Here is a 19,953-nt window from a genome sequence, read left to right as displayed (position 1 = left end):
TAGCACGCACGCAGTCTTGTCCATACTTTGAGTACGCCAGCGTATGCCAGAACATGTATAAATTCCACTTCCAACACAACAGATCTTTGGCCTCGTTTTATTGACTCCCGTTTTCGAAAATAAAGATTTTCGCATGAACTTGGTATGATACGCGTGCAGAAAATGAACAAAAGGGAAAAATGCATGACATATACATGACTACTAAACAACACAAAAGTTCACAAACAGTGAAATAAAAAAGAAATAAAATTCAAGAAAACGCGATGGCCGCTTCATGTACACACATATGAAAAAGAATTTTATATAATGCCCTAAAGACCAAAGTGTAGTAGTGATTCTGATATGCGCACTGAGAACTTCTGATATACTCACTGAGATATTGCACAAAACTTGACGACGTGTGTGATATAGTCATGACAATTAAAGAAAAGGAAAATTCACTGTTATGTCAAGAACAATGAGAGGCAACATACCTAAAAATTTGAATACAATGCTAAGATTGTTTTATTGAGAGCCATACCAAAAAAAAAAATCAGGAACTTACTTATATACCTGCACAAGAGTATATGAAATGCGTGACACGTTTACAGCTACTGAGCAGGCCTCAAAAAATCCTGACCATCTATAGAGGCTCACAGCTTTGTTGCAAAATATTTGGGGGCACCTTAGAGAAACCTTTAAGTCCAAGAACCGTCCACAAAAGCCTCTCTCACCGCCGCTGTGCGACGTTCAGACGCCAAGTCTTATGCATTCCGACTGAAAAAAAGCTGCCGCAAAGTGCTTCCGACAATTACTCTAGTGCGTTGACTCTGTAGCATTAAAAAAAAAAAAAAAAGAACCGTGGCTGCCTTTCGGGAAGCCTCTGAAAAGCTCGGAATCGATCGCCGCTGTATTTGCCGTGTCACGATTAAACACTTCTAAGGATTTACCCTGTCACGCGGGCACTTTAACGGCCGTTAAGGAAAACGGCACTTGGCCGTAACGGCCGTTAGGCGGAGTTACACGGCAGCGCGAGCGCCGCTGGAAATCCAACGGCGATTGACGCCAACGGACATCACCGGTCTCCGTTCCGCCGCCGTTTCCGTCCGTTTTGTCGTGAAATAGGCAAGATGGCAGCCCCCAGCAGCAACGTGTCCCCGCTGCAGGCGAGCGCGCCGGCGCAAGAATGCTTTGCCTGGACAGCGTCACTGACTCACTTACTTATCAACTTGTGGCAGGATCACCTTGCCGAACTGCGAGCTCAGAAACACAATGCGTCCGTGTACACAAGGATAACGGCGCTGTTCCACCAGCTCTGTTCAGCCAGTCTGTACAGCGAGAGGGCGACGCGCTGGTGTAGGGGTATGCAAACTCGCATGTTGGTATCCTCCCGTGCTAGTGAGGGACACGATCTCACGATGTAGGCAAATGTGGAACTGGTCACGCGAAAGTTGGCCTTGAAATCTTGATCCGACTACGTCGGCACGGTAGTGTCGTACCAAGACGGTCGTCTGGAAAGCGTCCACACGCTCTTGCCTGGCAGACATCACCACAGAGAGTGCAGCGAGGATGCGGCATGGCTTCTCGGCCGCCTTCCGCTTCTTTATTGACGCTTTCTTAATGCGCACACCTTGCAGTTCAGCCCTTTTTGCAGACAAGGCCTCGTACCAACCAGGAGAAGCAAATCGGGTCAACGATCACGGTCGCATTCATAAGCGGCCGGCTAAGCGCCATTCCACGGCTCTTCTCGGGTGCGCGTCGCAATGTCGCACCACGTTCAACACTGCACCTGCTGAATCGCGCGGACGGTTCTCGCAGTACGAAAGAAAAAAAGGAAATGCACAGTGGTGCTTCGGTTAGTACAAGCGATGGAACGTGAAATGGGACGCTTCAACACGTTGAAACCACAACAAACGCAGCCATTTTGCAACGCAATGGATCGAATTGGATCCAGAAACAAAATTTTTTCGAGTTGGCGAGGTAAAAAGTTCAAGAGTCACGTGAAAGCTCGTCGAAATGGAAGTGAACCTACATGAGCATGGAAAGTGCCGTGTGAGCGCAGCCACCACTGTTCCGTTGCCACGGCCGTTACGGCGTTCAACTGCCGTTTGCGTTAACGGCCGTTGCAAGTGCCCGTGTAACAGGGGTATTAATTTCCAGCGGCGAACGGCTATTCTTTATCAAGAACAGCGATAACGCCGGCGGGCTAGCTTTGTAGTGAAGTTCCGTGCGCAGGAATAACTTTTAATTTTTGTTTTCGTTTTGTTGACGTCATCACTACGTCACCGCGGGAAGGTTGAAAAGCTTAAGGTCTTTACTCCACATGGTGGCACCCACGCGACGTAAACCCTGATGCCTAGAAAATCTGGATATGTTAAGTCACACATTTAAGCGCGCTACGTAAAGCGTGCAATTTAATATAAGGCTTTAAACATGTGCATCGCTGCCAATTGCAGCGGCGCCGCTCCCATGAGTTTTCGGCCATCCAGTCCACTGATACGGGGCGCGTGGGGTCAGTCGTGCGAGCTATCCGAATGGCCACCCACGTTGCGTCACCGGTAATGTTTCAAACTTTATGGTGAACAAATGTGTTCGTAATAGCTGTAATATTGGTTACTTCGTTTCTCTAAAGAAAAGTAACGAAATTACAGAATGCACAACGGCAATTTATCACTACACTCAAGCACTTCCTGCACACCGCAAGCGTCGTCTGCTTGTGTTACAACGTGCTCCATGTCGACAGGAGCAGCGCGGTCAGTGTTGGTGTCGAGGTTTCTTATGGAAAAACATGGCTAAGGAGGAGGGTAACTTGTAATCACCCGTAGCTACCTTAACATGAGGCGCTTCACTTTAATTGTGGTGCGTATGTTTTCACCATGTGGCAATGTAAGTATGGCTTCCGGCTTCGCGATAAGATTATTGCCCGACATAAGTATTGCGCTAGAAAACTGCACCTCTCCACTTTCGCCGAGCACACACTCCAAGGTCTTGTTCTTTTCTTCGGTAGTCGTGCTGTTATCTGAAATAATAAAAATGCGTGTAAAAGCAGTGCAACATGTAAACACAAATTTAATTTAAGCAGAATACGGTGTGAAATATTGCTGAGCAGCGCATCAAGAGCATTTGATGCTTGAGATGAGTGATACCCGCATGGGTTGTGAGTATGTAGTTCTTTGCTTGTTCACTGTGTTTTTGGGGATATTTGAAAATTTCGCATCGTCGTATCGCAAATCTTAAACGCTGGAATAGATAGATCTTTTTTTTTTTGCCGCAACACAAACTACGTTAGGCTCGGGATGATAGAAACTCGATTGATTTCAGTAGACCTTTCGAATAGTTTCGGTGTTGAAAGTTCTTAGCACAAACTTCGTTATTGGCGGCGAGGAGTTACGGAGTCGCCATCTATCGGAAGCGCCTCGCTGGCGTAGTATGAGGGATCATGCGGCGCGCTCCTCATAGGTTTTGCTGTCAGCGCTCACTGAAAACACCACGCGCGAGCTCTCCCGGACATTTCTATAAGTACTTTCGAAACGAGAGAAGTTTCTTACTGTCTAAATAATAATCTTGGGCAAACTGAAAGCACAGAATCGTTTACAGACGCTATCGCCTTACCGAATACGTACAGTGAACGCCACTGCGCGCGGTCGCCGCGATGGAGTCTCCCGAACCGGCTTCTTGCGTGAAAGTTAGGTAAACCCTGAGAGCAAATTATGTGAAATATGTTCTTATAGTGTTTGTATAATTAAATGGAGTGTAATAGAACAAAGCCTCAATGCAGCGATCGCGCAGATTCGCAGCGACCGACTGCGCGTCTGCATGCTTGTCCGCGCACTGTTTCGCTTTCTCCACGCGCGCGTTTTCGCACCGAGCCATGAGCTTTAGGCCGCAGAGTATGAGCATTTGACAGTATACAAGCAGCCATTGTTGCGTGGGCGCTATCAGAGCTGTTCAAAAATAATTTCATTGTAGAGACTTCGACGCCTACGGGGACTGTGATGTCCCGTCGCGACGATTCAATCTTTTTTTTTCTTCTAAATTTTTTGACCTTTCAATATTATTTCTCGAGTTGCGTCGCACTGTATGTTTATCGGTGTTCTCAGCGTGCAATTTCCCGCTGCTCCTTTTCTGTAATCCAGTGCATTAATTCATAACACAAGCATGACCATATGCCATGCTTTTTTTAAATGTGCTTCTTACCGCTGCCTTTCCACTCCACTGAACTTGCGAGTATCTATAGCATCGACAAGTTCATAGACCAAACCGTCATGACATTAGTCGGGCAGCGGACTCGGGCGAGCGTCTCAATGCGCGTTTTCAGAACATCGCAGACCGGGCGACGTAGCAGAAATCTTCCTCGCGTCTGTGCTTCCTGCATACCCGAGTTGTAGCCGATGACTGTTTGCCTGTTTTATGTTTCGCGAGCCAAGCTTCACGCAGCTTCTTGTGCTGCGGCTACGTGTGAATAAGGCTGACACCGGCCTCCGTTACGCGCGTCCGGCCCTGCGGCACCGAGCAGCAGCCTTCCATGTTGCGCGCCTTCAAAGGCAGCCACTACCTATTGTAGTGCTTTCAAGCGTTGTAAAGGAGACACTCGAAGCGGGAAAATTTCGCCGCTAAATGAGGACCGCAGCGTACGAGGGAATTTAAACTCGTTTTCAGCTCGCTTCGGCGCTCCCGAAGCAGCCGACGCGGCCGCTATGTCCACGTGATCCCTCCTAGCACGTCACGCCGACGGTGGCGCCAACTTTTCCAGTGGTGGAGTTCGAGGCCAATAGTGCCTCGAGCGGCCATGCAGTCGGCGGCAACTTTGCGTGTATTCGCTGGCTTCTTTCACGCTCGGAAAAACGCTTTTATGTAGCACGTATTGAGCATCAGAAAGCTGTATCAGGAGTTTTTCTCGTTGCTCTACAATTTTCTCATTGACACTTTTCATCTAATTATAATATTTGAGAAGTTGATTAATTAAGTAAGTATAATTATGTAATCAGGCTGAATGCGAAAAATAATCTGAGTATCTCCAAGCGATGGCAAACAATATTACCTTGCTTCTGTCCAGCTAAGTGGCATTTGCATGTTTTTAAATCTTGGGGCGTGATAGTTGAGACACCCTGTATAGCACATGAAGAGGAATTGCAAGCGCTAAACATTCAGAAAAAAAAATATGCCCAAGATGGTGGTGGTGTAGCTGCAGGCGGGCTTAGCCTGACGTACTTAGCCGGGGAATTGTTCCGCCCGATCATTTCCATACGTACGTTTATACATACAAGAAAGAAATACCTTATTTCCTGCGCATCGCAATGTTTTGTAAGAAACAAATAAGTATAAAGCGCGATCTTGACAGGGCTCGAAGTATTTTATCCAAGGAAAAACTGTGCTAAAGGCATCTTTAAAAATGTAGAAATTCTTATTTTTTTGTGTTTATGCGTGCTTGCGAACGTGCGTGCGGCGCAAGCGTGCGTTTCTGGCAGCTCAGGATAGAACTCTGTCCTTTCTTTCTGGCACTGTGCGGCATGAAGGCCTGCGTCGTAAACAATGCCGGGCTCACTCGGATTCACGTGTCGGTCTTAGTCTGAGTGAGTCGATTTATGAGTGACGTTGCCGACCTATGGTCCGCGTACAGCTTGCAGTGAGGCCAACTAAAATCTGTCACAATTGATCGGGAGGAAAACATGTCCTGAATTAAAAGAACGATTTGTAGGGCAAATAAAAGAACTGACTGTAATGATGGAGCCCTCCACTATAGCCGCGGTAACAGGAAGCCGATGCAGAAACTGTGCAATAGCGTACATTTCCGTGTGGCTTTATGACGCCGCGCAAAAGCTTAGGTCTCATGATTGTGCGGTCGCGGCTTCGAATCACGTCGTGGCAATATTTCTTATAATTTCAAGTTGCTGCGTTATTTATAATTTTTCTCGTTTGACTTCTGCAGTACTTGTTTTTTTTTTGTCCTATGCTTCACCACCACGCCTGACAACGGAGTGCTGCTAACAAGGGGAGCGAAGTGACCCGTTGCGTAGCCCAGGGCGAGGGAGGTGGGGCCCTTGGTAGATGCCGCTTTAGCGGACGCACACCAATTGATAATGACGCGTTGTTAAGTTGCTACTGTGCGCCCCAGTGAGACAGGCCCAACAACTGGCTAGCGAAACTGAATATTGAATAAAATTAAATAAAAAGGGGCCCCCTCACTTTAACAACTACACTGTGAGGGAGCCCGTCATAATAGTGTATAGACTATTATGACGGGCCCACTCTTATGACGGGCCCACTCACCGTAGTGTGCCAATAAAAAAAGCTACTGAGGTTAGCAGATTCTCAAAGCCAATGTTTTTTACACGGTTTCACCACGAGCAGGCCCTCTTTAAGAAATATGTGGCATGCCCAGTGTTCTGAAACCTGTTGTTCAGCTGCTAATGTCACGAGGTCGCACGGTGTCAATCACCATCAGATCCGTCCGTAAATTTCTCAGGGCGACAGAATCTGAGTTCGACGTATCACACGGCAGTTCAATGGCTGTGCTGCGGAAAAGTCTTGTCCAATTTCTTCAACCTTAAGGAAGAAATGAAAAGTTCGTTGCACACAAGGATCGCCAGGAGCCACTACTGTTCACTCACGAGCATCCTTGGAAATCGGAATTTTGCTTCTTAATGGACCTCACGGATAAGCTCAGTGGGAAGCTGCAAGGAGAAGAATACCTCATTCATGACCTGTACATGGACATAAAAGGCTTCAGAAAAAAACTGCAGTTCTTTGAAAAGGACGTGCATAATTTAAAGTGGGGGCATTGCAGCTCCTGTTTAAGGATCATTGCGGAGACTAATACGGCTCTTCCTTCCCTATTTGCGACATGAATCCTGGCCGATCTGCAAACACAATTTTGGGAGCGATTATTTGACCTTGATGACAGGAAGAAGGAACAACAAATGTTCCAATATCCATTTAGCTGTGATGTGGGTGCACTACCAGGTTATTTTCAATTAGAAGTAATTGAGCTGCCGTGAAATGGACATCTAGATGTAGAAAAACAGAGAAAAAAATCTAATAAGTTTGTATAAATTACTAGGTTCTGAACAATTACCAAGGGTAAAGCAATTTGCCAGTGGGTACATGTCAAGTTCTGGCAATAAAAACCTTTTTTAGCAAGCTTTCACGAGAATGAAAAATGGGGAATTCGAGATACAGGGCTAATTTGTCTGACCAACTACCGAGTTCTTTCAGTCAAAGGAGTCTCAGGCAAAGCGGCCACAGTTCACAGAAATAATAAAGTCAAAGCTTCAGGTCCACCACTCACTTTTGCCCCCGTCCTACGTCCTGGCAACGGGACACAATTTTCCTTTATTCAAATATAACATGTTCTGTTTAGTGCCCTTTGCGGCATTTTGCGGTCGTCACATGCTTGGCTCTCTGTACTGTTACATATGTTATTATGCAAATATTTAAATATGCTAGTGTGAATGGGAATATTTTGTTCCGTCCTGAATATTTTTGGTGAGAAATCCACTTCATATTTATTTATTGGCGTAATTATCACCTTTGTTATATTTCTTAATCAGCTGCTGCTGCTTGAATAAGTTGCAACTTGTATCCGTCTCGATTGGTGCCATTCTGATATCGTAGTCGTAGCCAGCGGCCGCCAGCGTTCTTAGTCGAAAATTCAAAGGCTTTGTAACTTCGGTAAATTTTCTTTCCGTTTTCATGCATACTGTGCTTCGTGCCTTGTTTCAATGCTGTTACACGTTGTCATTGCCGTATGTGCCATTTTGATTCATCTCATGTTCTCTGTAAATGCTCATGTGCCTGCGCCCTCCAGACGGCCTTTAATTATACTCGATGTGTTCTTTGCCCAGCTATACAATGTGTTTATTATGTAATTGGGGAGTTCTCACACAAATAAAACTTGTAATCTCCTAACTCAGATTGTTTTTTTAACCCCACTTGGAAAGCTGCGATGAAAGGCTTACTTTTTAGAGCGTGTAGATTTAGCCGATTAACTATAAAGTAATTTGTTAGTAGTTCAGTCGCGGTTAATTTTTTAACAAGGCTATAAGGTTAAACCGGGCGAGAAAATTATCTTAACGTGCTATACGAAAGTGCTTGTGAGCACCTGTATGTCTTAAATGATTAGTGCTCATAAATAGCATACCACAAGATACGGTGTTTTTTAGGGCTTACTGAATTAAAAAAAAATCACCTTTGGCAGATAAAAATCCAAAATCAAGAAGGGGGCCGACCGATGGAGTAATACACTGAGTATAGAAGTTACTCAAATAGAAATTAAGTGCCTCAGAAAGGCTGGCCAACGTTTTGGTAGGTAGGCCTATCTTTGTCAAAGGCGACCTTGCCATCCTCGGCGGGTTGAAGCTTTAGCTCGGGCCCAACTCTGACGCGGCCTATTCAAATACATGTAAAACGCAAAAACATTTTTCTGAGATAACCTCTGGACCGATTTTAATGAAAATTCTAGTGACTGTTGGAAGCGGAATTTCGATTTAAGGCTTGAGTATTGTTAAAAGAATTTTTAAATATTCGACAGTTTGAAAAAAAAAATAGAAGCACGAAGTTTACAAATTCATAGCTCTGCATCAAGAACAGATATCGCAGTTCTGTAAACGGCATCCATTAGATCATTCAAAGCGGACAAATTTGGTATGTCATTTTACATCTTAAGTGAATTTCTTATGTTGGTTACAGGGGTTCTGCAAAAGCTGTATTTCCATATTACTAAATTTTTTGATATTCATGTGTAACATATCAATTTTGTCCGCTTTAGGTGTACTATTAGATGCAATTCACAGAATTGTAGGATCATTTCTCGTTGTTGAGTTACAGATTGAGTTACAGAGTTGTAAACTTGATAGTCTCGTTTTTTGAGTTTTCGATTTTTGTCAATATTTAATAAAAAATTGACGACCTAACTCAAAAATTCGAAACGAACAGTCACTAGATTATAAGTTTTTCTTCTAAATGCAACAAACTTCGTCAAATTCGGTGCAGTGGAAAAACGAATTCTCCTTTTACATGTATTTAGATAGGAGCACCCGAGCTAAAGCTTCCTCTTAACGGGTTGGTAAGGTGACGGTACCTGCTGTCGTCGTCGTCAGCTGGCTGTAAAGGAAGAGGCTGAAAAGAAAATAAGTACTGTCATTTGGCATTTATAGGCATCGTTGCGGGAAGGACGGGGTTGGAAGACGAGGGGAACAGAGCGGGGGAGAGGGCTGTCGAGGGAGGGAGAGATTGGGCAGCCTTCAGAGAACTGGACAGAAACTGTAGCTGTCGTAGGCGGTGTTCGTTTGTGGGTTTAGAAGAATGGTCCGCTCAGCCGGTCAGCCATGGAGACATGAGTTGAAAGAATGACCTGAATGGACCTAGTAGCAGTGGGCCGGGAATTTTTTGAAGCAGATGATTAGAGGGCAGGGTCGACGACGCAGCTTCACTTCCAGAAGCTGCAGTGCCTAGTTTTCCTGCTGGGTGCGGGCGGCGATAGGCGGCGAAGAGAAGCGACAGAGTTGGGGGCGAACGAGATTGATGGCGTCGAGGTGAAGGCGAGCGGCCGTATAGCGAAGGTTCAGAGCTGGGGCATCAGCAGCAGTGGGTTCATGGCAGGTTGCATAGGAAGCAGTAGGTTCAAAAGCGCGGGAATAAGCGCCGGCGTATGTCCGAGGGGGTGGTGGCCATCGGTTGCGGCATTGACGAGCGACGTTGTCGATGCGACAGCAGTGGCAGCAGATAGACTTGTGATCAGGGGTACGCCATTCGGACGGGTTGCGATATGCGGCGGAAAAGGACTGCCGGAGATGAGGAGGGCCGCGAGAGAACTGGGGAACGCTGGGTTGAGTCGGCGAACATACGGAGTTGAGACCCATGCTGTTAAATTCCTGTCTCATAGCAGCCTGAATCATGGCAATCGTGGATGCGTTGGCGAATCGGGAGGCGTCGCGGAGAAAATTGCCGCACAGGCGGCCTCGAGCTCGCGCCGAACAATACGGGTTACATCGTCACAGCTGGTGGGCTGACGTGGGCGACCGTTACATGTCGACGTAGCAGCAGTATTGGGTAGCCACGTGATGTGGTGTGTGATACGGCGGCTCTTAATTAGCTTGTTCAAGGCGACAGCATTCGTTTATGATGGCGTCGGTAGTCGAGACGTTGCCGAAAACGAGCAAAGTGAAAGCGTCGTCAGCGATTCCTTTTAGTATATTAGCCACTTAATGTGCTACATAGTGTCGTCAGCTTTGCGGCAAAGAGCCAAGACGTTTTGGACCTGTGAAACGCACGGCTCTGTAGATATGTCTGAACACGAGTCGCAAGAGCTTTTCTCGCTGCAACCTTGCCCCCAAAGGGGTCGCCAAATAGTTCGCGCAGCTTTTCTTTGAACATGGCCCAGCTGGTTATCTCGTATTGATGCGCTTGGAGCCACACGCGTGAGGTGCCGCTGAGATAAAAGATGACATTGGCGAGCATAATCGTTGTGTCCCACTTGTTATTAGCACTGACGCGTTCACATAGAGCTTGATCCATTCGTTAACGTCGTGTAGCTCCAGGCCAGAAATCAAACCAGGGTCGTGATGGTGGGCAACCGTGCCAATTGGATCAGTCTCACGAGCCGCAACTGCTGCTGACGCGGTCTCTTCAGCAGGAGCCATGGTGACAAGCTCGATGTACCGACCTCTGCTAAGCTCCGTGGCGAGGACGGTGATCGCAAGCCTCCACCAAAATGTTGCGTGGGGAAAGACACAGACAAAAGAGACTATTTACCCTGTATTTACACTGGAGCCAGACCGCCAGGCAGATACTCTTGTCTTACAAGTTTCCAAACACTGGCACATACCCACTATGGGGGATTGGCCAAGAAGCAGGCGGTTTCCAGTATGTTTAGAATTAAAACTAAACTAAATTTGAATAGTAGAGCGTGCATGGATCCCTAATAGCACGTCACGCCGACGGTGGCGCCAGCTTTTCCAGTGGTGGAGCTCGAGGCCAATACTCCTCGCCACGAGCGCCGTCGCTCTCACGACATTGCGCAATACCGCTGCGCGCGCTCTTCGGCGGCGCTACAATAAAACGTCATTGTCTCTATCCACCAATCGTGTGTGACCGTCTTTGGTTGTCTTGGCCACGGTTGGAGGCGTGCGTGATGCGCAACAACTAGCAACAGCGTGAAGTGGCAGCGGGTGCGTTGCGGCAGTGCATCTCCTCCGAAGACGTGGAGCAAGAGATTGTGTGCGGGACGTGTCGCGATCGAAATGTTTATGGTGCACGTCTTCGGGAAGATTAAGTCCGCCAACAGTGCATCCGCCGTCATTGTGGGAGATTTCAGAGTCAATGAGAGCAGACCGGACGGGGCGTGGATACTTGCCTTCAAGTTGGAGCGCTTCGGCCTCAAGTGTTTCGCCGATGCCGCCGTAAAAAATATTAAATTATGGGGTTTTACATGCCGAAACCACGATTTGGTGCAGAGGCACGCCGTAATGGGGGTTTCCGAAAATTTGGACCACCTGGGGTTCTTTAACGTGGACCTAAATCTAAGTTCACGGGTGTTTTCGCCTTTTGCCCCCATCAAAATACGGCCGCCATGGCCGGGATTCGATACCGGGACCTCGTTATTAACAGGTGCGACCACTCGTCACCAGTCGTGCGACATTAACGCAGTGAAAGTGCAACCACTTGCCGTGTACCACAGTAACCTCAAGGCAATGATTACAATAGTCACGAAATAAATGATGACAACCGGGACCTTTGAGCAGCTGTCTCGTTATTCGCCCAAGACTAAACTCATAATAGCCAAATTCAACGTATCAAATCCTCAACATAGCAAAACCCCAAGATAGCAAAGCCAACAATAGCGCCAGCTTCGCTGGACATCCCTCTTCAGAGGGTGGAAAGGCTCTGAATTTTTTTTTGTCCGTTATTCATAACGTATTATCTACCGTTCTACCATTCAATACTTCGGTTTTTCCTCAAATGGAACGTATTGCTGCTGACTGGGTCGGGATAAGAGATCTTATCCGTCATGCAAAAGTGTCGTCATCCGCTCGTGTTGATAATAACTGAAATTTCTTACAAGCACTGAAACATACTCTTCTATCATATTGTCCTTTATCGGCACTCAGTTCTTACAGATGAACATGCAACCGGGAGACTGGAAGGTGGGCAAGGTGGTTCCGGTGCACAAGTCAGGTGACGTCATTTTGCCACTAAACTACAGACCCTATCTATAACATCAGCACCTTATAAACTTCGAGCATGTAATTTATTGCCCTCTAGTTACTTTTCTAGAGACTAACCAGATTTCTTTCTTTTTTTCAGCATGGTTTTCGAAAACACCATTCCTGTGAAACACAATGGATAGCACTTACTAACGACTTGTTAGCAGCTGTAGACTGCTCACTAGATGTAGATTGCAGTTTTTCAGACTTCTCTAAGGTCTCTGACGCTGTGTCCCATAAACTACTGGTTCTCAAACTTAACACGCTTAATATTGATGCCAATGTTATTAAATGGATAGTGTTTTTTACACACTCGCACACAATATGTGATAGCTAATGAACATAATTCCCATTATTGTCCAGTGGCGTCAGGGGTCCCTCAGGGTACCGTCCTCGGGCCCTTTCTTTTCCTCATTTACATCAACGATCTCCTCACATCAGTTCACATATAATATAATTTGCTGATGACTGCGTACTTTACAGGAAAATTACAAACTTATTTGATGCCTGCATATTGCAATCTGATCTCAATGACATTTCTCGTTGGTGCGACGCTTGGCAAATGAAACTGAACGCTAACTAACAAGTGTAAATCAATGAGAATAACATGGTCTGTTATCGATTCTGATCCCAATTCTTATATTATTAATGGTCCCCTTCAAGCTACGGTGACTTCGTACAAGTACCTAGGCGTTCACATCACTAACCACCTTTCGTGGGACGTGCATGCCGAATACATTATTAACAACGCCAATCGCATACTTGGTTTCCTTCGCAGGAACTTTTCCAAAGCCTCAGTATCCTTAAAACTGCTACTATACAAGACCCTAGTCCGATCCAAGGTAGAATATGCCTCGTCTTCCTGGGATCCCCAACTAGATCATTAATCACGTCCCTAGAATCACTTCAGAATCGTTCTGCACGCTTCATTCTCTCTAACTATTCGAGCCATTCCAGTGTTTCACAGATGAAACAAACTTTAGATATTCCTGACCTTTCTGCACGACGCCACCAAGTCCGACTATGCGTATCTGATAAAATTTATTACTTCATTGAAAACTTGAAACGACTTCTGTTCACTGCCCCTCATGACATATTATCGGGTGTTGATCATCATCTCAAAGTTGGGGTGCCGAATTGATGTACTAAACGTTACAACGAATCGTTTGTTCCAAACACCAGCATCGACGGGAATCACCTGCGTATACCTCCGTCGTTTCCCTTGCAGTACCTGCATGCTTCAAAACTGCAACTGAAGAAAATTTATTTGTAATCAAGTGTATCTGCTCTTATATGTTTGTTCACAATATATACCACTCCTCTCTGTAACGCTTCTCGGCCTTGAGAGTACCTGAATAAATAAAAATAAGTTCCATTCCTACCACGTTTTCCACAGTTTCTGCTCTGGTAAAGAATGAATCTGCGAACAACTGTAACATCGTCAATGTTACACAGCAAAGACTGGCGTTGAAGTTGGAACACAGTGCACTGCTATTTTGCGCATTTGATGCATGTTGGAATTCAGGCAATACATTTGAGCAAAATGATGGTTCTTATAAGCCATTAGGTATATCATTATAGTCTGCGTGCTAAAATCAGACTATTGGCGGCCGCCAACGTTATGGTTTCGAATCACATAATATATCTATATTTTGGATATCATATAAGCCAAGAAACATTGACACCAAGGACAATGTAGAGAAAACCACTTGTACTTACTAAATGAATTAAAGAAATTTTAAATTAATGGAAATGAAAGTGGATAAATAAACAACTTGCTGCAGGTGGGGAACGATCCCACGTCTTCGTATTACGCGTGCGATGATCTACCATTTGAGCTACCGCGGCGCCGTTTCCCCATCCACTTTCCTGGGTATTTATGTTTCCTTCAACTCGCAAACCTTGGCGGTGGATGTGGACCATCCTTTCTGCCGCTGGCGTCACGAGTACGTGATCTTTTTGGGTGAAAGCAACTGGTCAATAAACCCACGCATGCTACCTGAAGGCATCAATGTTGCCGGATTCGAGACCATCGTTGTCTAATTTTGGAAGATTTTTATAATTCCTTACAAGTTTATTGCTTATGAGCTGTATATTATCTTGCTTTACTCTGCTAAAAAGTCATTACTGCTCGTACAAGAGGCTTCTGGAAGAACGACGCATGAGTAAAACAACCGGCAATCTCAAAGTTACACTCGAGTGATTTACACCGGTGAGAAAGCGAACAAAAAAGGAACAACAGACACGTTACTAGGTCCTACAGTGCGCATCCGTTTTTGCGCTTGAAAGTTGGATGTCTGTTTATTTTTTGCAATATCGTAAAGCGTAGCTGTCGGGGATAGAGAGGTGCTAAGGGACAAATACATAAGGAAGTCATGCACTGTATTGGTTTGATGTAGGGGTCAAGTACATATATAGTAAGGCTCCAGGCTCACAGCATGAACTTAGATACAGGGCACAACTATAACAGGTCAACTGACAAGCACAAGTGGTTCTGGTGCTGAGCAGGCGATCCAGGTATGGCTGCCACATAAACATTTTTGGTCCAGCTGCTAAGCGGATAAGTGGGTACGATTTAGCTCGCTTGTGTGGTCAGTCAGGGCGCGTCACCACGAGCATCTAGAGCCTTCTCAGCTGTCGCATCTAAAGCCGAAAGTAAATGCAGAAAGAATGAAGTATGCTCTTGTCGAGGAAAAAAAGTGATGAATAAAAAACCGTGTTGAGAGCGAGGAGCTGCACGCGAATGTCACGAAGGACAGGGCCACGTCCCTGTCCCGGCGATCAGTACTGCACCGACAGCCTGTCTACTAGCATGTAATTGGTACTCCGTTAAGGTCGTTGCATGTTTCTGTTGTGTATAGCACGAGCGTGTAGTGTAAGCGATGGAATTGGAGAGAAAGCGGTGTGCTAAGTCCGCGAAAAGTACTTGAGGATCGCCATATTGAACATCAACGCCGCGTTGAAGAAAGCCTCATCTTCAATTGTTCAGGTGGCCATAAAGGCTTGAGTGGTAGCTTTCCGCTGGGCGTATTTGGTAACCACAGTGATAGACACGCACCTTGCGGAATCAAACAGAGGGACAGGGCCGAGTCAGTTGAAAAATAACTTTATGACAGCACTCGTATGGTATATATCAAGAGTCTGAAGAAGGCAATCAGGTTAGATGGGCGACAGCTCTGGCAGAGTTAATATGTGGCGACGTAACGACGCACAAAATAGTGTATGCCAACCCAAATGAATCAGCGTGGTCATACTTGCGCGACACGCCATGGTGGCCTGTCGCCAGGACATCATGGAATTGCGCGATGACGGTTTACATTGGGTGTTTGAGAATAAAAAACGAGCACTTCAAAGGCGTTCAGTGGAATTTTCAACTGTACAAAATCGCATAAAAAAATTCCTTTCGAATAGGGGCATCAGAAGGTTGAGTACTACTGTCCTTGTTCATCTTAAACGTGAGGGGACAGAGAGATGAGGCAGAGAATGGCTAGAACCGGCGGCATTCGCGAAACGAGTCAATAACGGTTTTGGTACTCTTCGCTCGCAGTTTCCATACAGGGGGGAAGGTTGAGACAGGGAAAAGGCGACGTGAAAAGATAAGAAAATGCTGACAAACTGGAGGTACGGCACTGTACATTTGTGCTGTTTCTGAAAAATAAACACCATGCAAATTTGTCAAGCGTACACCTGACACAGGGCGTGCGGCTGCAAAGCCGTATTAAATCACCGTACGGTTTAGGCGACACACGGAAGCGGTCGCACGTCAAATCAACATTTCTTCGCCCGCCGCGATAGCTATGCGGCTATAGCTCTGCTCGACATCGCGGGTTCGATCCCCGCCGCGGCAGCCGGATTTCGACGTGAGCGAGATACAAAAGTGGTGGTGCACTTAGATTTAGGTGCACGTTAGAGAACACCACGGTATCAAAATTAATCTGGAGCCCGCCACTACGGCGTGCCTTATAATCAGATTATGGTTTTGGCACGTACAGCCTCATAATTCTGCCAGCACTTCTGCCGCGATGTGATGTGCCATGTGAAGAAATCGCAATGCTCAACATTATTTTATGTCATATAAACAATGACGAACAACGTCTCAAGCAAACACGCCTCGCTGTATGTTCTGTGTACTTAATTAGCTAACAACTTAATGAATTTTTGTTAATGGGTTGATTATGGATTTCTTTTTTTTTCATGTAATGTCCGCCTCTTCGACTAGACCGGCTCATGGACTAGAATTGTGCTATCTGCCACAGACAATTTTTGAAAAAATTTGAAAGTGTTCGTTGAAACATCCTGTATATGTCACAGGCACGTAACCAGGGGGGGGGGACGGCCTCCCCCTCCCCCCGAATCTAAGCGGCATATCCCCTCCCCCCGAATCTAAGCGGCATATCCCCTCCCCCCCCTACCTGCGCCACCACTCCTCACACACATCGCTAAAGCGCCGCCAAATCAATCTTGAGACTTGACAGCTATTCGGCGGCCAGCATGATGCCGCCTTTTTCACTCCTTTTGGATGGCGGTAGTTATCGACATCTCCTGTATGTCAAGGCCAGTTTCACATCGATTCGGTGCCCGCGCGATTAACTCGAGATGCGTTCAGTTGTCACCATCTATTCCAATGGTCACGCGCATCGCTGTTTCTTCGTTAGTTCAACCTTTGTTTAGACCTCCACCCCCTCATTTGGACAGGAAAGTTACCTTGAGTTGCCCCCCCCCCCCCAAAAAAAATATATCCTGGGTGCGTGCCTGATATGTCACACCCAAACGTGTACATGGCCCGGTGGCCAGTAAATGTGACGTTATATTGCGAGCAGTTTCGGCCATATAGCATGCTAACGGACGACGACACAGATACAGTTTGCACAATTCCTGTGTCGTGCATTTTGCCTCAAGGTGACAAACCAATTTATCCATGTATCTATCTTAATACTTCAGCACATCTCGATTTGCAGCTGCTGCGGTAGCCCATGAGTGCGGACAGCAAAGTTGCTAGGGAAATCATTCGGGTACCTTAACGAAACCGATAGGTCAAAATCAAAATCCATCCACGACGGCGTCTCTCGTAGACGCTGTGCAGATGTAGCATGATCCGCCCACAGAAACATGCTGCAATCGCTTATGTAGTTAGATTTAGATGCACGTTAGAGAACCCCAGGCGTCTAAAATAGCGCCACACGGCAGATCGACGGGAATTCCACAATATTCACAACTTCACTGTGAACTACGTAATTATGAAAAGTGGATGAAACTCTGCGTAATGATAGAGTTGCCTTAGAGGCTAATTGTCACGTAATTTGTTTCGGGAGAGTTTTGATAAAACAAGAGTTATATCCGTTTTCTGTAACCATACTCCCTCCGTAGACGGCCATGTATTGACAGCAGAGGGCAATTCTGTAATGTTTACAACTTCACTTTGAACCAACTAATTACGACAAGTAAATGAAACTCGGCATAATGAGAGAGTAGTATTAGCGGCCAATTTCAGTATAATTTTTTCCTAAATACCTGTATTAGATTGAGAGCTGCAGAGCATTCGCGAGAAACTGGGGACGAAAATTTTTTTCGTGTCGACGCGAAGCGTAGACGGACGCGGACATCGACCACCGCCGAAGGAAAGCTATACTACACAGCTTCGCTGTGAAATGAGGACTCACGAAACACAAAAGGCTGCATTTGCTACATATTGTCGCGTGGTAGTGACGATGAAGGACGACACAGAATTTCTTTCTCTATGAACACAGTGCCAAAACTGTGAGTTACAAATTAAACTTTTTATTGGGCGAACTTTCGCCCAGCAAAACAAGTAACATTCACGAGCAGCGCAAATAAACACGGACAAAGAAGACACAAGTACACAGGACGGGCGCAAGAATTTGCTGCAGTAAAACTTTTGTATAGGTTTTTCAGCTATGAGCCAACTGGCTCTAACAAAAGGTTTATTGCAACAAAAGCAAGTAACACTTAAGTATAACGATAACGGCGAGCAGAGTCGGCGATCGTCAAAAATTCGATCAGCGGGTCAGGCGCGTCGACTTTTGTACATGAGTCGTCGACGGTTCCAGCGTAATCGCTGGTACTCACGTGTCTCCCAGAAAGTACTACACAATGCGCGTCGCACATACAATCGGATTAGACAAGGTTCGGTGACAACAGACAACAGACAGAACCATCGATAACATTCCAGAAACTTCCGATACATGCAGGCGCGTCCTGCGCTGAGCGACAACGTTTAACATTTGTTAGCCGGTGAAAGATGATCACTCAACAAAGGATAAACAAGTACACGTGTTAATATACTCACAAAGTTAAAGCGGAACTAATTTCAGGAGAATGCCATACCGCAGAATTTGAGCTCCTCTTCGGCGCTGACGTCAGTGGTTGTCTCTGTGGAGGAGAGATCATTTGCCTGTGACGCAAGGAAAATCGCGAACGCGATCAGCAGAGTTGCTGATGCTGCGGCTGGTCTCATTTCGCTCGCTCCCTGGTATCGACGGCGATTTTCTGATCCGAGCCGTCAAGATACGACCAGCTTTTATGTCCCCGAAATGTGAGGTCAGTATATCATCGGTGTGTGGGTGTGTGCATGCAAGTGACGTATTGCTTGGCGTACTGTAAGACGCACACTTTGCCGGACAAGTGCTTTGCGACCTTTTAGCATCGACGAGGGCCGTTACGCCGCTCACTTTTCAAGCGAAGCTTGTGTTGCCCTACTCGTGTCGGCGTCGGTGTTGGTGCTGCCGTACGAAACAACTCAAGACGGGCGAAAGTGAAAATTGCTTGTCGGGCTGCGGATACGAGCCACCGGCCTCCGGGTTTCGAGACCACCACGCTAACCGATTCAGCCACTGTCGGTTTTGTTTTCTTATTTATTGCATGGAATTATGAGCAGTGTCATTTCAAAATTTTTACATTACATTTGGACACACATGAGAAACAAATGCACACATTCTAGGCAGTTCAATGAAAGTTCAAAATACGGGCAAACAAACACAAGCGTCCAGACGCGAAATCCATTCAGGAGCGGGATCAAAGGTAGAAACTACACGCACTTGAGCAGCCTCTTCTCGAAAGACAGGCCTTGTCGAGCGAGGTGGCTCGGCATTTCTTTCGATCATTCGGCTTCTACATAATGAATGAAGTCCTAATAGCATAAATCATATGGTATATTACTGACTGTCTTTTTGAAAGGAAGTAACCGGATACCATAAGATTATATATACCCTGGAATACAAATTGTAGACTATGCAATCGACCCGAGACAACAGAACATTGCTTTGCTCTTTGTCGTGAAGCATTTTAGTTTTGGGACACCCCCCCCCCCATTCTACAAAGAACTATCAAAAAACATCTTGCCCTTTCAGCTGCTGTCGTTTCATTAATGAAGGGCTAATTAAAGAAGCGCATTAATGATCTTTTAATGAAGCTGAGCTCAATAATGAAGTGCTCCGTTTTTTACCAAAACGTTCGTGGTCTGCGCACAAAATCCTCCTATTTCTACGAGAACGTGCGAGCCGGTTCATACCATGTTATATGATTAACTGAAACTTGGCTTTGCAACGATTTACTGCCCAAGAATTACTTTCCACCGGAATACACAGTTCATAGATGTGATCGTGTGTATGATGCTCGCGTTAAAAACGGCGGTGGTGTGCTGATTGCCGTCCGGAACAGTCTTAGCGTTATAAGGCGTGCGCACCTTGGGATTGTACCAGAGACTGCGTGGGTTAAAATTCCTATTAAAAGCGGCAAACATGTGTTGATCTGC

At 46.0% G+C, this 19,953-nt stretch overlaps 1 protein-coding gene across 1 annotated transcript in view; it reads right to left on the bottom strand.

The window, feature by feature from the left end:
- Positions 1–18,732, bottom strand: part of LOC142571875 (uncharacterized) — a 39,948-nt gene extending 21,216 nt beyond the window's left edge. Inside the window, exons 1-2 of the mRNA XM_075680554.1 lie at positions 18,528–18,732; positions 2,934–2,998 (exon numbers count right to left, since the gene is read on the bottom strand). Coding sequence (XP_075536669.1) covers positions 2,934–2,998; positions 18,528–18,657 — 195 coding nt within the window. The 5' untranslated portion in view covers positions 18,658–18,732. The remainder of the gene's footprint in view (positions 1–2,933; positions 2,999–18,527) is intronic.
- Between the last annotated feature and the right edge of the window lie 1,221 nt (positions 18,733–19,953).

Source organism: Dermacentor variabilis, chromosome 1, assembly GCF_050947875.1.
Source record: "Dermacentor variabilis isolate Ectoservices chromosome 1, ASM5094787v1, whole genome shotgun sequence".
NCBI lineage: Eukaryota > Metazoa > Arthropoda > Arachnida > Ixodida > Ixodidae > Dermacentor > Dermacentor variabilis.
This window is presented reverse-complemented; position numbering and strand designations above follow the sequence as displayed.